Here is a 17,887-nt window from a genome sequence, read left to right on the forward strand (position 1 = left end):
GTATGCGAGACGCTCAAAGGCAAAAACCTAAAACGCTTAGAAAACGCTCACAAAACCTTAAACGCTCATTAAACGCTCAAAAACCGTCTTTGTGAAAAAAAGTGAAAAATTGATCGATTAACCATCCAAAACTGTTTTTTCAGTGAAACAATGATTGATTGGATATGTATTGACGATTCCGAGATGTTTGGATGTGATTTCATGGATCGATTCGCGAAAAACGGGATTCGCGTACGTATTTGTACGATAAGCATTAGTGTATTGGATCTTTTCACATTATTATTTATCAATTATTTAAAATCCAAAATAAAAAATGAAAATTTATAAGTTCGGTTCGGTATTAATTACACTCAAAACAGAAACTAAATCGAAAGTTCGTTTTTTCAAAAACATAAAACCACACAATCGGTTTTCGTGACAGTTTGTTTTTTTTTTGTTTCGGACCGATTTTCTCGGTTTCACGCACGCCCATTGTGCGTTTTGAGAGTGATGTGACACTGACTTATCAGAATTTGTTTGATAATTCAGTGATTAAAGAAACGGGTAGTTTCATATATAGTCTTGAAAACTTGCATAGTATCATACTTACCCAACCATTAATATTAACATTTACTTAAAGTTAACTAACAAGATGGTGTATGCAGGAAGGTCCGCCTCTTCAAAACAGGAGAAACCATCAGCAGTATTTCTTTTGATGAACTACGTAAGTAGAAAGGACAAATCTTAAATCTTCAACGTCATAAAATAGCAAAATACCATTTTTAGCCTTTTAAACTACCCTGATCATTTCTTAATTTATTCACCAATAGATGTTATAGTTATTGTATTGTATGACGACTTAGTTTAAACTGATGTTATCTTTGATTTTGACCATTTTCTTTTTTTTGGTGTCAGGTGAAGGACTGATTTAGTTTGACCAAAGTGTCGTCATCGCTTATATCTTGGATTTCTGCACGTTCTGACATGTTTCTTATATATTCTACGGTTTCATGTTTATTTTTTCCTATCATCTGCTCAAACATGCTGCACCAAAGCATACATTGTTTATTTTTATTCATATATGCATTAGGTTTAAGGTCATGTCAGTTTTGGATCAGACCTGCAGATACAATTAGTTAAATTGTTGCTTTTGTGTCAACCCGTTAAAACTTTTTGGAAAGATATTTTATGTATCACGGGAAACGGTTTATTTGGTTCGTTTTTACCCATTACAAGTTACAGCATATAAGGTTGTGTACAAGTCTTATTTATTCGATATAAAATAGCTAACAAAAGAACCAGGGAGCTTTTGTAATTTACTTTTATCCTTCAAAAAGACACAAAATCTAAAAAAAAACATCAAAGAGGAACAAAGCACAGCTCATTACAAGCACTTTATAATTGTTAATCCTTTTCAAGTATCCTGTAAACTGCCATTTAACTTGATATGGCATATCTACAGTGTCAAAGAAACGAATAATTAATTAAGCTGGCACAAACAAGTCGGTATTTAATATCCTTTCAGCAAGTAATAAATCATCTGGAGTTGTAACCTGCAAGCCATATACAGGTTTATTGATGCATGTTCATATAAAATTATCTAATCTGTAATCATGTACCTTAATGTTTGTATAAGATCCATGAGTGATGTATACAGGATGTTTGAGGTGCTCAACAATTGACACGTCATCCGTCACTTCGAGTCCTTCTCTGTTGTGCACCCAAAATTATTATTTTTAAATGTTACATGGAAATTGCAACAATAATCTAATAATCTGAATAGATACATTTTCAGAGTGACTTGGACACGTTCTCTTTTAGCAATTTTGTTTTTCCCATTTGACCCGTTAAAGAGAGTCAACCCATCAACAAGTAAATGAGTAAAAATTTCCCACATTTATAGTTATATGAAATAAAATGAATGTGGTACCTATTTACAAGCTCAAAGCCTTTCTTCAGCAACTCAGGCTTGATGACCTGTAAAGAAAAACAAACTCAGTTTCTATAAGTAGAGAACCGCATAAGCATTTGCACATAGTGCTCTAAAATTATAGTGAGAGAGAAAGAAAAGCGGTTATGCAGTTACATAGCCACCTTTATTATCACAGTTAAAGCAATAGGTGTATGGCTTTTCATTCATTTCTTAATCTACAATAATATGCGTTTTAATTATATTCGTAAGTGAAAAACTGAAACTTGACTTTCTGTGGTCAAAATTGCAGTCTTTGTGGAATTCGAATAAACCGACTCGAATAAGCATACTCAAATTTGAGTCGAATTTGAAGACATAATGCATCATTAGTTTATGCATATCTATTTTCCTATTGTTTTGAAAGACCGTAGTGTTTATTCTGCAAATCAAAAATCTAATTTTGTAACGGTATGGAGCCTGTGTAATTATAAACAGGATGGTGATGTGTTATTTTTTAAATCTTAAATATAAACTTACATTAGATCTTTGAAATGAAAATAATAAACCACGTGTAACGTGTCTTACCTATGTCTACAAAGGTAAAATGGTAATTTGCAAGTGAAAAGTGAAAGCTTGCAGTATTCTGAAATTGAGATGAAAGTTGGGGTTTGTTTGTGCAGGTTCTTATGTAACTCGTGAGAAAAACCACTTTGTCTACTTCTACTTGTATTCAAAAGCAGTGTTGATGTTCAAATCTGGTTGACCAACAAACATGAAGCTGAAGGATAATTCTAATGTTCTATAACGGTGGAGCCGATAATTTAAAAGAAAATAGAATGATGGCATTATTTCTGATCTTCTATAACTGGTTATTCAAAAGAGAAGAGGATGATGGCTAAAAAAGATATAAATTAATTTTCAAGTTTTATGCAGTTGCAGATAAACTCCTGCATGCAACCTTTTTATAAATTAATTTTGCTAAGTCCATTCGCAATGGAGGAAAGATGGTAAGAGTCGTCAACCTGACAGGTATTTCATGTTAACCTCACTTTGTGTCATGTTTGTTTTCTTAATTTGTATTGTTGGTGAAAATTAGCTTGTGGGCAGTCATCTATAATTGACAGAAAACACGTTTAAGATTCTGGGAGCATGGTTTCTACATACGCACCTGTGGCGTTTGCATTTCCCAAAGTGTTTTCCTGTCCAATGTCTTGACCACAAATGATTCACTATTTCCCTGAGACACGATTTAAGATAGATAAATAAAAGGATTAATTGTAAGAACAAAAAGGGGTTGAAACAGTATTCAAATGAATAAGAAGTGAGAACCACATAAGTTGCCTATTAAAATTGTTGCATTCTTTTTATTATTTATACAATATGAAAAACGGATGCAACCGAATTTGAAAATTGAAACACCAAATACAAGAAACATTTTTGAAGTACCTCTTTGATAGTAGCTTTAGCAGGAACACCAAGTACGGATGCTCCAACTCGCAACCCATCATTCAAAACCTGCAATGATACTCAGAAGTTGAGAAGAAAATAAAATAAATAGTTGTTAAGTGAAAGTAAAAAGTAAGAAAGCTAACCGACCTTTTGTACGTCAGTGGATGTGACCAAAGGTCTTGCAGAATCATGGATGCATACAAGTTGAGAAGCCAAATCAATAGCCTGTTGATAAATAATAATAATGAATAAGAAGAGAAAAATAAATAATATTGAAAAGTAAGACGAACCTGAAGTCCACTGTAGACGGAATGTTGTCTTTCTTTACCAGGCAATGCGAATTTGAGGTCCACATTGATCTTGTCTCTGGCATCTGATGAATGAGTGTTATAAATAATAAAAGGTAATGAAAAATGAGTAGAGGTAGACCTTGAAAAATGTCGAGGTAAGATGGATCACAAACAACAACAATTTCCTTAACCTCGGGCATCCGTGAAAAAGTGTAGAAACTGCATTGCAGGTAAAGTCAAACATGTTGAATGGAAGGAATGAATGAAAAGTAGTTAGTAAGTTACCTATACAAAGCAATAGGTTGGCCTAAAAGAGGAAGATACTGCTTTGGCATGCTAGCCTATTTACAAAGACAAAAGAAATGATTAATTGTTAAGTAAGTTTGAATGAATGAAAATGATAATAAGATGAGAGAGGGGCATAGCATACACCCATTCTTTTTCCCATTCCTCCAGCAAGAAGAACCACTGACACACTTTTCTCTTTAACATGAACCACACTCGGCTGCTGCTGCTGCTGATGATGATGATGATGATGATGCAATATAATAATAATAATCATATCAGGTAGGGTTTGAATAATTAAGTTTGAAGAAGTAATGGATTGCTTGTATGTAGATACCTGGTTTGTAGGTGTAGAATTAGGATTAGAAGAGCAGCAAGTGATTGCAGTACGAATTGAATGAAGATTATTATTATTATTATTATTATTATTTCTTCTGATTACAAAAGTAGTAGAATTGTAGAAAACTGGATGAGGAATTGGGAGGATGGATCTGGAGGGAATTCGAGGCGAACAAGAAGAAGACAAAACTTGAAGAACCATCGCCATCTCTCTCTCTCTCTCTCTCTCTCTCTCCGTGTTTGCTTGATGCTGCTTCTTCTATTCTACCACACTGAGTCAGTCAGTCAGTCAGCCAAAGAGGGAGGGAGAGAGAGATAAAGGAACCCATTGCCCTTCAAACTTGACCATCTTCTCCCAATCCGGTATTATTATGTTTATTATTTAATCACATGGTATTAACCTAAATAAAATAATTTCCTTGGTACACAACTTTTGATTTTATACAATACAAATCGTATATAATTTACATGCTCTCTCTAAAACTATCTGATATATAATATATTTTTCTAATAATAAATATGTTAACCAAAATATGTATTTACTTCGGATGATATTTCGGATATTTTATTAAATATTTTTTTATAAATTATTATCTATCTATTCTAATAAATAGCTCTCCTTATCTTTTTTCAACCAAACGATAGTGAATTTTGAAGTGTTACTTAAAGTGTTTATTATGGTTTATATTAAATATAATAAATAATAAACATTCGATTCATAACATGTGGAATGAGAATAAGCGACTTAGACTAAATTCTAATAACGTTGGCGGCTAAGGCTTAGCCTTTAATACCTAAAAATACATATGATTTTAAAACTAAAAGTTTTCGGGTTGACCCGAAACCTAGAATTCGGACCAAAAAACCGACTCGAATTACTTCGGTTCAGGTTCGGGTTAGTATTTTCTTGGGTTCAAGTTTATCGAGTCAGGTTAGTATGGGTTCAGGTACGGGTTTTCTTGGTTTGGGTTTCATGTTACGGGTAAAAGTGGCAGCCCTGCTTTCAACGATTATAAATAACAATCACTACATTCATGTTATGCAACTTTAAATCTTTTTATAATCTTTTAACTCAGAATAATCACTATTATTTGAACATGGTTTTAATGTTAATATGTATTTTTTATTTTCCTGGCATTTACATTCATATCAAATAAACAAATCATTTTGTTATATTTAAATTTTCAGTTTTTATGTTGCTTAATTATACAATTTGTTAATTGTAAAATATAAAGTCAATTAAAAATTTATCATACACAAAATATTAATGACAACAAATTTATCATGATCAATCAATTTCAAATTGTAGCCCTGCTTGCGGTGCGCACATATGATGTATATATGTGTGAACCCTCGGGTGGGCAAAAGTGAAATTGCACTAATTTTGACGTTATTTTACTAATCTCGTGAAAATAACGTTAAAAGTGACGGACGGTTAATCAGGCATCATGTAATGGCGTTGATAGCCGAAAGACAAGGGTACATGCACCGATCAGCCGGTGTCCCGATGATTGAGTGCTATGTTCCTTATGTCCAAGGCTTGATGCAAAACTACTATCGAGCCGGGGGTCTCACCGGAAGCAGCCTCTCTATCCTTATGGGGTAGAGGTAAGGCTGTCTACATCTTACCCTCCTCAGACCCTACTATAGCTTTGCTATTGGTGGGATATACTGAGTACGATGATGATGATGATGATGATGATGATGAATCAATTTCAAATTGTAAAGATTCTAAGGATAATTATATTATCAAAGTTCAGATATATGGTTTTTGGGATAATCATGTTTTTTTTATAAACATGATGACATGTTCTCAAATGATATCATATTAATTAATTAAAAGCTATGATATTTTATGTGTATGAATATTTTTTTTATTAGTATCATGGATATATATTATCATTTATCTAGAGTTGGCATGTAATTGGAGAACCTTTTTTGTCACACGAACAACTATATATAGTTATATCAAGAGTTATAAGCATGCCTATATTTTACTTTATTAAGAGTTACAAGCAGTCATGGACAAAAAAATTTGATTTTTGATAAACAATGTATACCTACTAATACAATCAAAAATCTGGTGTAAAAGGAAGTTTTTACCTATCTGTAACATATTTGTGTAATTTCTGTAATTTAAATTTAATTGTAATTGTATTAACAATATATGATCAATTTGTTGACTGTATTTCACTTAATAGTCAAAGTTTAAAATTTTCAACAATTACCTGTGTAATACACGGGCCTCAAACTAGTTTTTTCATAAAACGAATGTTCATTTGGACATCCAAGTTCTGAAATTCCATATTCAGATATATAAATCTATTGTTCAAAATTTTTAAATATTTGAAACTTCAAATATCTGAATTTATACAGCCCTTGCCACCCTTAGTGATGCGATGTATCATCCTGACATGTTGACACTTTGAATTCAGTTACTCAAGCATGTAAGACCCCGTTACCGGTGCCCTACATTGGACGTTGGATTTACTCATAAACACAGTTCTATATATCAGAGTTAATTAAAACTTTACGCCCAATATAAAACTTTCAAAACATTACAGTAATAATTCATAACATGTCTTAAAACATTCATCTTGTCTTTCAAAATCAAAACATAAGTTAATAAACGTCTTGAGTCTTCGGATGCCAGTCTCTTATTCATTTTTCACGTGTTCCCCTCAAGCGAGCTGCTTCATCCTACTCACATTCGTGCATACTAGAAGTCAGCTACGCTGAGTGAGTTCTAGTTAATCATACCACATACATTACATTCATAACTACGTACTTTCATACGTACTTCATACTTTCATACTTCGTTCATAACATACATACTTACCTTCATACTTTATTTTAAACTCTACTTTACATTATTCTATTCTGCCTCGGATATTATTAGGGTCCGGTCCCTTTTCTGCCTCGGACTTTATTATTAGGGTCCGGTCCCTTTTTACCTTGAGTATTGAAATATCCGAACGTGTAGTGAAGTATAACGTTAATTTCGAGAACGAAATTTCTTTTAAGGAAGGTAGAATTGTAATATACGAAAAAAACACTAAAATATAAAATAATAATAATAATAATAAAAGTAAAATAAATGAAGGGCTATTCTTGCCAATTAACGAAAGTAAAATTTGAAAGCCATGCACATCATCATCTTCTTCCCGACTTTTCCGACGGGATCGTGGTAGACTCAACAACAAACTCTAGCTAACTTCACAAAACTGAGGGGTGTTTCGACTAGTATAAATATAACGAACGGTTATTATTTTCTTTTAAAAAAACATACCTCTTTATATCTCTCTTTCGTATACACCACCACCGCTGCCCTGCAACTCGCCGGAAACAACCACCAGCGCCGTTGGTTGTTGGAAGGAAGGTCGCGCTATTTGCTGGAGCCGAAACTAGTCACCGCAGCCCCTGCAACTCGCCAGAGAAACCACGGGCACCGCAGCCACCTCTACGCGAGTTCTCGCCGACACCGCCGGTAGTCACACACCACCGCTCGCCTCCGCTCTCCGTGTTTCTGCATTAGTACCGCTGTCGTCGCCAACGGCGGTTGTTTTCTTTCTAGACTAACTCTATCGAACGATTGCAGGTAACAGTTTCATTTGGATATTGTTATGATCCTTAACAGGGTCGGCCTTTAGGGAGGGCGGGGTGGTCGACGGCCCCCGGCCCGACACCCCGTTAGGCCCGATTTTTTTTAAACAATTATATGTATTTTAATGAATAACAAGATGTATATTTAATGTTTAAACCTAATTACAAAACAACTAGTTTGGCTTAGTGGCAAGGAGATATTACTCTCAACCAAAAGGTTGTGGGTTCTAGTCCCAATTGGAACATGTTTAAGCTTATTTTTATATAAAACTTTTTTACACAACTCAAATCATGACTAAGTATGACAATTTAAAATTTTAATTATCTAAAGCTAACAAAATACTCATTTTACTTGAGGCAAAAAAAAATTTCGCCTTTCTAAAATATTTTTAGCTTCTCGGAGCCGGCCCTGATCTTTAAAATCGAAAACCAATTTTGTTGATTCAAGTCAAGAAGTGATTGTTAATTAAAAACACTTAAATCTATGATCAATAAAAGTGACCTACCGGTCTTTCCTCACCTACTGAAAATTATAAAACTGAACGTTTAAAAACTGAATTGGATTTAAGAGTTTCAAAATAGTTTTATTCTTTTACTACTTATTTTATTAGATAATATTTAAAGAGTATATAAAATGGGTTTGATCACTAAATATGAAACTCAATAACTCTTAAAAGGTTACGTTGAATATGAAAACTCAATTCAACAATAATTATTATTTAATTGATAATGGTGATCTATACAAATACAAACATATGGAACTTATTTTCAGATACCGAAAACGATAGAATGAACGTGAGCACCACAACTATATATTAAACTACCATAATATTATAGGTTCGCGTACGAGCTAAGGACTATTTATACTTAGTGTGTTCTCGCTCATCGGATAAGGTACGGATTTTATGGTCTTTTACTTGTAGCGTAAATGTTGTTTTCATCGATCTCATAGTGTACGGACTTCGTGGTCTTGCACTTGTAGCGCCATACCGTGTCTCATAGTATATGGGTTCTTGATTCATTAAATCGTATCGTAATATTGTAGATTCGTTTCATAGTATCGTGTTACCGTCAACCGTTATTAAATAGTTGCTATATATATTACAAATTGTCATATTGATCATTGTTTATTTGATAAGTGAAATTGTTATGCATGCGATAGAATATATTTTATTGCACTCATTATCGCATGCTCCTAATAGACCATTGTACATTGACTGATTGTTATTGAGACATATTATATTGATATTAACCATTGTTATTGCATTTTGTTTGACCTCAATACCCGAGCATTTATCCACCTATGGGGACGTAGGGCGTCAATTGAGGCACCTTTGACGTGCTCTATATATGGCAGAACGATTAGTCCACATCGTCTCTATATTATTGTGCGATGAGAGCACTTACTGATTACTGAGAGGCGTATGGATCGATCTTAGGTACATTGTTACTTGAGTGAGATGGCTAGGTGTGTGTGCCCACATTCCTATCTCACTTAATTATTGGTGCATTAGTCTGCAGTTAATGTACATACTGTTATTGTTACTATTACTGGCTCACATGGGTATTTTCATATATATATTGTTATTGTACTGATTCATAACTGATAGTTCAGCGTATTGTTACTGTTATCGGCCCGCAAACTGAAACTGCGTCTTCCTTTATTGTTCATCGTATCGTTTTTACTCGTATATTGTTACTGCTATTGTTTCCTCCGTTATTGGGCAATGTTTGGCTCATCCGTGTTTTTTTTGTTTTGTGTTTCCTTTAATTTATTACCGGTACTCAAGGGAATCAGGGGAATGTGTGATAAGAGAGTAAAAGGATAGAAGTTGGAAAACAAGGAACTTAATAATTTATTTTGAGTGAAACAACTTTATTATTTTTCGTTGTAAAAAATGTTAAACCTTTTTGGTATTGAATGATTTTAAACTTTTAAATTTGGATTTTCATTGATCGTATTGAGTGACACGTCGGTTCTAACCGGGCTGAGGTGTTACAAGTATTATTAGGGCTCAGTCCCTTTCTGCCTCGAGATTTATAAGGACTCGGTCCCTTTTCTGGCTCGGATATTATTAGGGTCCGGTCCCTTTTCTGCCTTGAGTATTATTAGGGCCCAGTCCCTTTCTTCTGTACCTAACCATCTCTTACATTCATTCATAACATACATACATAACATCCATACATTATACATAGCATTCATATTCATAATTATAACTTGACAGTACGTGCAATATCCGAAGATCATTCACGTACCGACAAGCAATCATTCATACCTTTCACATATATCACATATGGCATACACTTATCACTTAGGATAAATGTATTAACAATTCACATCAAGTATTCACACAACCCCAAAAACATAACAAGGAATGGGGCTAGAAACTCACCTGAATTCGGTTGCGTTCACCGTTTACAATTATTCCTTTCTTGAGCTGTGCACAACTAACTGTATAACAATTACACGTATCAATTAACTATCACTACCCATATCGTACTTCTAGCTTAATTATAACCCTCAACGAACGGGGGTCCGGGGGCAGCCCCTAGTAGGGTACAAAGGGCAGAGCCCTGGCTGGGTCGAGCTTAGAATTTTAAGTCGTTATTAATTTGCTAACTTAAAAGTTCAAGGGCTTCTTTGTAATTAAATCATTCTAATCTAAGTCTGGGGACCATTCTGTCATTTTATTAAACATCTAGTTCGTTACCCAGTTCTTAAAGAATTGGGTTCATAACGAATGAACCCATAACGAACTGATTATTATAACGAACCTGTCTTCATGACGAATTGGCTACAGTTGCGAATTGGAACATATAACGAATTTGAACTTATTCGTTTGGCCTGGTTAACGAATTGAACTTCATAGCGAATTGAACCCTTATAACGAATTGGTCAGCATAACAAATGACCCCTCTGTAACGAATTGAACCTTCTAATTCGTTATCTCCTCTTAACGAATGGTCATAACGAATTGGGGTTAATTCGTCATCTTTTCCTAGCGAAATGGCATAACGAACTGGGGTTAGTTCGTTAGGTTCCCGTAACGAATTAGGGTTAGGTCAGAGAATGTCAGAAACATTCTCTGACATGCTTAACCTTGTACGCTGTTTTTCGGCAATGTCACCGCCGGAAAACCGTGATTTTGCCGGAAAAACGAGATCTCACTCGTTTTCCACCGTTTTTCACCATTTTTTGTCCCGTTCGATCCAAATCTGAGCTAGGGTGACCCCTAAGCTCATCTTTTGTTCGGTTTATACCCGATTCCACCCAGATTTCATGACTTTAACGGTTTAAGGGTGTCGGCTCATCGTTTCGCAACTAAATCTAGTGGGTTTGGATCCATACAACATCAAACTATCATTACCTCCGGTCGGGATTGGTTTTCCTTCTTGGTTTGGCTAGAGAAAAAAGAAACTAGAGAGAGCTTAAGTGTGTGTTTTGCATGATGTAAGGAACATGTGTAAATGAATGGATTAATGGTTAATTATTGTTTATATATGATGGGTCATGGGCTTAAGCCCATGGTTTTTATCTCTTTTCTTTTTAACCCAAGTCCATAACTCACATATATTTACCTAACACAAGCCCAACTCATAATAACTCATATTTTATTTATTAACCGAAACGAGAAAACGGGATGTTATAAAGCACCATCTATGTTAGGTTGAAAACATTTAGGTAGTGGTTAGCATGAGGTAATAAAGAAGGAATGGAATAGCATGAGATCAATGAAATTAAGAATCAAATAAAAAGATAGTGTATATGGTTTATTATTTATGGTATAAGTTTATAAAACAGAAATGGTGAAAAAGAAGAAAAAACAAAGAAAAGTATAGTAAATAGAATAAAAAACAAAAAGAAAAATAAAAAGATTAGTGATAATTTCACATGTGTTGTAAAACAATCTTGATAGCTAAAACAATATGACATGAGATGATGGGAGAAAGAGAAAGATTTCATTAATATGTGTTTATTAGAACTAGTGGAAGAGCCCGCGCGTTGCGGCGGGAAGGCAGCGGGAATTCGGTTGGTTATGTTGGCAACATTGGGTATGCACCTTTTTAAGATCTTTTGTTTGAAAAGCAAAGTTCTAAAATATTTGGTTGCGAGCAAAACTATATAAATAAATATGGGTTTAGATTGTGGTGTGCGCCTTTTTAAACTGAACTTATAGAACTAAAAAAAAAGTTTTACCAAACTTATAGTACATATTTACTGTAATTAAACATAATATAAAATATAAACTTACTAAACTAATGTTGTCACATAATCTTGCTTGCCCCCTATTATATATTCTATGAAATATTATGTGAACAGAATTTAATATATATACATCGGCTATCTTGCTTTTTGATTGTAAGTTAACTACATATGACCCTTTAAACATTTTAAAGAAAATAACTAAATCATGACAAAGCACAATCTTATAGTTCTACTCTTTTAAGTCTTAATTGTTTTTATAGTTGTACATATGAGTACCTTTTTAGGCAACCAATTAATGTAGCTGAAAGTAAGAACAACTGAATAGGTCCCCGATGGTAAATGTAATGGAAGGTGATAACACTTGAATAAGTCGTTGGCGGTGCAACCTCATAAATATAGGGTAAGCCCGCTCTTCACGGCGTGTACACATGAACTAATACCAAAATAAAAAGCGAAAAGAACTATAATTGGTTCAACTTTATGGCTTGAAAAGCTTGTGTCACCACGGCTTTGTGTGCTGTCACCTAGCGTAATGAATAAACAATATTTGTGTATTATGAATCTTAAAAACAAGGTGACTACCCTTTGAATAAATATTGTACATAACTAATGTTAACAAATGTAAGTAAATCAAAACTTGAATCTTTATATAACTTGAAAAAAATAATTAAATAAAAAAGGGAAGTTCCTTCTTCCACATAAAAGGATCTCGATGGATCTCATAGTTGATATTTGCTTCCAAACCACAAATAACTGATTTAGAAACTAACCAGGGTTAACTACCTATGATAGAAATGACTTCTTAATTGTAGCAATAGAGCAAGAGTCATCAATGCTAAAGTAAAAGTAGTGACGTAACTTTTGTGTGATTTCATTGAGTTCCATGGCATTATCATCCACAAAAGGGGGTTAGAAGGGGCAAGTAAGCATTCATCATCTTTTGCTAACATTTTTAGTACCAGTGACATTGAAGGCCTCAATGACGGGTCTTTTTGAGTGCAAACTTACTTGTATAGCTTGGGTCGCCTCTTTTTTTTTTTGCAATTGGTGTTACAATTAAGTTTGGGTTGAAGATTCCATCTTATATTTCTGGAAATGATTCCACGCCTGTTTCAAATGTAAATAACGCAAAATGATTAGTATTCTCATATCAGTTTTGTTCATGCCAATATTGAACAAAAACTTTCGGGAAATTGTTAAATGACAAGTTTGCCCCTTAACCTAGTCAAATAAAGTTATTAGTGATAGCAAGACATTTTCCTTTTCATTTTTAAAGTCTATATTGTGACAAAATACACATTTCGTTTTCCTTTTTCATTCCGCTTTGGAACTTAAAATTGGCTTTTTAACTTCTATTATATATAAATTCCTTTTTGTCCTCAAATATATAGTCATTTTCACAAATTTGGACTTCATGGACAATTTTATCATTTTAAAAAATCAAAATGCAAGCTAATGATCAATCGCTAAAATCCAGTCGTCTCCGGCCCACCCAACCCGACCGATTTAGATGGACCACACCTAAACGATACAACACTACAAAAAGGCTTTTTAAGCTATGGCTAGTGTTGTCATTTAACAAATTTTAATAACTTTATGAAAGAAAATTCCACATGAGTAGCAGTGGGTTTTGAAATGTAAGTGACTCATGCATACAGCATCCCAGTAAATTAAGAAAAAAATGCTATGCCTACGATAGCAACTAAGCTGTCGTTATTATTTGTGTTTTTACGTTTATTGTTTCATATTCCAGTGACCACCTCCAGAACTATAAACATTTGTGTTTCCGGTCAAGCGACCATGAGCTAGGTACTCTTTAGCTATATATCTTTTGTTAAGGTCACAAACAGATTAAAAATATTAGCTGCTAATTTATAACTTTTAAAAAGAAGAAAATTAATGTACTTACAATTTGGCTGAAATCACGGTACTAATGTGGCTCGTATTATCTTGAACAGATCGGGCCAACCCAAAATCTACTATTTTAGCACGAAACTTCAAAATATTGCAACTTTAATATCCCTGCAAATAATCCAACATTTGGTATTTTCAGGAAGGTGAACAAGCGACAAGGCACGTACCAGTGATGATATTATATATTCTTTCCCAATTTAAGTTCATTTCTTCGTGGCATCTGCATGTATTACAAAATATTAAAAGTTGCAAATTTTTGAAATCAGATGACAAACTTTCAAAAGAAACATAATGATCGACAATAATAAACTTACCAAAAATGAAGTGGTCGAGGCTCAAATAAGCATTCATAAATAAGAATGCTTTCAGGATCTAAACAACTGCAACCAAACACCCTAACTAGATTTTTGTGTTGAACACTGCCATCATGTTGACTTCATTAAGAAATCTGTTGCAGTAAATTCAGGAAAACGTGTAATGTAAATGGGTCAATGGGATCAGTTTGAGTTACAACCGTGTAGACGGTCTCAAATCCTTCTTGCCCCAGTTTATTAAACTCTTCCCATTATCTTATGGCTTTCACAAAAGTGAAGTATTTGAAGTTTTTTGCTTTCACAAATTCTACAAACGTAGCCATTCCTGATGGAAATTCTTCCCCAATAAGGCCATGTTTGACTTTGAATCTTGCAACTTTGCTTCCGCAGCTTCAAGCCTTGATAATAAGCCAGGATTCCCACTTCCATCTATCACTTTTGCTTGTCATTTAGAAAATTCAATAACCTATCACTTCATAATATTAAATGCCGGGCTAAAGTAAAATAAAAAACTTATAATTTACAAATTAAACACTTGTGCTTCTACTTCTTCTCGCATTATGTCATAAGGTTTAGCAAAATGTCTAGCATCTTCAAAGGGATCTTCCATTACGATTTCTCTTAATGGCTATGCAACCAACACAATTTGGTAGTAAAAAAGGTGCAATGAAATAGATAAAAATATAATCTTTTAAAGAGATATACAAAATTTACTCCAAACCTGTGTTCTAGAAAATTTAAGTAAATTTTTGTGTTCCTTTTCAATCCAAACACGAGTTCGTGAAAAGTGATATGCAAATGGATGGTGTATTTCAACTGGTACATGTATCAAATTGAACTAAATTGTAAATATATTGCATCCACTATCTTCTAACAATTTAGTTCATGCCTATATATTGCATTCATAAAAGCTTAAAACTGATCTAAAACTGAATAGTATCACAAACTTGCGTATTTCAACTTGTTTGGAACCTGTGACAATATATCCTTCAACACCACAAACTATGTCTGAAAATTCTGAAATGTAAAACTCAGCAGACTGCAAGAACAAGATGTAAAGTTTTAAACATAAGCCAAAAGACGGCAAACATGTTACATATCAAATTAACATGGTTTGTTGCAAATACAAAGGAGTTTAGGACCAAAATACAAACTCCGATCAGTAATTCTGTACAACACACACTAAATTCAATTTCAACAACAATCACTATCACAATAATCCTAATTAGGTCCAATTTAGAGATTCAGCAAGAAACCAAAAGCTATGGATTCAACAAAATTGACAATCTATAACAACCAAAAACCAAATTAGAAACTGAAGACCCTCAATTGTGTAAAAAAGTCTATAACTGGAGAAAAATAATGCGTACCTGGCTTTGATGATGCGGTTAGGGGGCTGAGACGAATTATACTAAAAAGTAATCATGGGTTGGTAACGGATGATCGGCTCTTCAAGTTATTGCAGAATGGAACAGACCCGTCATAACTGATTGGACATATTGATTGGTGAGAGCGGATTCGAGAACTAACGGTGTGTTCTCGAGTCTCATTTAATGAGGGGAGGGGGAAGAAAGAGGAGGAAAATGTATAAAAGTCAAGTTCCCAAGATTTTTTAAAGAAAGAATGGGAGGGGAGGGGAGGGAAAAGAGAAGAAAATTGGAATGTATACATGTCTTTCAAATATGGAGAGATTATGAAAGAAAAGATCTTAGTATAATCTTATCTTCTTTTAATTTCCTAAATTACCCTCATATCAATCTTTATTATAAAAACATCCATCGCGTTCTCCATATGCAGTTTTTTGGCGCCTGCAGTTCTTTTTGGCGGGACCTCTCAACCTCTCATCATACTGGAATCATCTCATCATCATCTCATCTTGAATCAGGTTAGCTTGTTTCCTATCAATTATTCAATGGTTTGCCTCAATTGAACACATCTTGTTTAGAGCCCCAATTTTTGTCTGCCCGCTCCTCTGCTTTTTTGACTAATCTAGGCATGTGGTTGACCATTTTATTAAATAAATATGTATAACTTAATGGAATAAAGATAAGTGTGTTTAGAAATTAGTTGGATAATACATTAATAATTGGTTTAATTATTAAATATTGATTTGGATTTGATTTCGTGTGAGTTCATAAAAGAATTGCTTGATAGCTTCATGAAAATAGTTGTATTATGAATAAAAATAAGCAGAGTGTTGAACACATCTAAACCCAATGTTTAGGGCCACAAAGAATCTAAACTATATTAAAGAAAATAAAAATAAGCAAATATGTATAATGAAAATAGTTGTATTATGAATTTGCAGAGTGTTAGGTTTTTCGTTTGCTATTCATAGAAATCTAGCAAGTTAATTATTTTTAGTTTATTACTTTGAAATAGTTAAATGATGTACATAGAAATATACATCTTTTCGGCATCAAATAATCTCTAAAAACTGCAATTTCTATCAAATAACATAGCATAAAAGATTACTTATCATAATAAAACATAATTTAGGGTGAAACCAAGCCCCAAACGAAGAAACGAGCAAAAGGACGAAGAAAAACAGAAGAAAACACAAGAAAAGCAAAGAAAAACGCCCCCATGCCTGAAGAAACACGCCCCCATGCTTCTGAACACAAGAAAAGACAAAATCTGGAAGCAAAAGCACAGGACTGTGCCTACCAATCACGGGGCCGTGGACGAGAACACAGAAAAGACGAAGAAGAATTAGCACATGTCACTAAAAACCACGGGACCGTGCCCATCAACCACGGGGTCGTGGCCATCTTTCAGAAAAGACAAAATAAATCTGGGACATGTCATAAAAATACACAGGGGCGTGCCCACCAACCACGGGGCCGTGCCTCACACTCCAGATTGCCTATAAATAGAGGCTCTTGTGCCATTTGAAGGGTGTGCCTTGAAAAGAGTTCTATTCGGTTTTCACTTATAAAAATACACACTAACACTCTCATTGAAGATCTAGTGAAGAGTTTGAAGGCTTGGAGGTCATCACCATCAACCATCATCATCAACCATCATTACCATCATAAAGAAGGAAGATTCATCTACAATTGGTTAGATTATTCCAAGTTTAATCATGTATTTGTTATCATCATTCATCTTAATGTTTATCATCAAGCTCATTATGAGCTAAACTCCTTTTACCATCTAAACTCTATGAAGAAGCTTTGTTTTACTTGATAATTAATCAAGACATGTGATGTAGTCTAGTAAAGTACATGGTTATATTACAATTATCTTTTGATGAGAAATGTTTCACCATCTTAATTCACTAATTCAAAGTTGGTGGTTGTCAATTCTACTGGCAATCGTTCATGATCGATTCATGTTCTTGAAAGATAGAAATACTTTGATACATTATCGAAACATGGATCCTTATATTTTACTTATAAATGATGAGATATAAGTTATGATGTATTTCTCTAAACCTTGGTAATCCGAAAATGGATTTGCATGGGATATCAAATTAGTTAAAGAAATCATATGTTAACGGAATGTGTAATGATAACCTACATAAATCAACCAAGGGGAGGTTGTGTGATGAACTATAACCACCCGAAGTTGTTAGAATTGGTATTTGAGAAAT

General features: G+C 33.9%; 1 protein-coding gene across 1 annotated transcript; it reads right to left on the reverse strand.

Moving 5' to 3' along the window:
* Positions 1-1,352: 1,352 nt before the first annotated feature.
* Positions 1,353-4,462, reverse strand: LOC143585906 (2-C-methyl-D-erythritol 4-phosphate cytidylyltransferase, chloroplastic-like). The gene is made up of 11 exons (XM_077067580.1): positions 4,253-4,462; positions 4,061-4,144; positions 3,916-3,971; positions 3,770-3,849; positions 3,631-3,713; positions 3,488-3,565; positions 3,338-3,406; positions 3,060-3,128; positions 1,910-1,956; positions 1,599-1,689; positions 1,353-1,532 (listed from the first exon to the last, which is right to left on the reverse strand). Exons 1-11 carry the CDS (start codon positions 4,460-4,462, stop codon positions 1,464-1,466), a joined length of 936 nt encoding a protein of 311 aa, XP_076923695.1. The 3' UTR covers positions 1,353-1,463.
* Positions 4,463-17,887: the final 13,425 nt, after the last annotated feature.

The sequence above is a fragment of the Bidens hawaiensis genome, unplaced genomic scaffold (assembly GCF_021521415.1).
Source record: "Bidens hawaiensis isolate Kalapana, Puna unplaced genomic scaffold, B.hawaiensis_p1.1 tig00034221_1, whole genome shotgun sequence".
Taxonomy (NCBI): Eukaryota; Viridiplantae; Streptophyta; class Magnoliopsida; order Asterales; family Asteraceae; genus Bidens; species Bidens hawaiensis.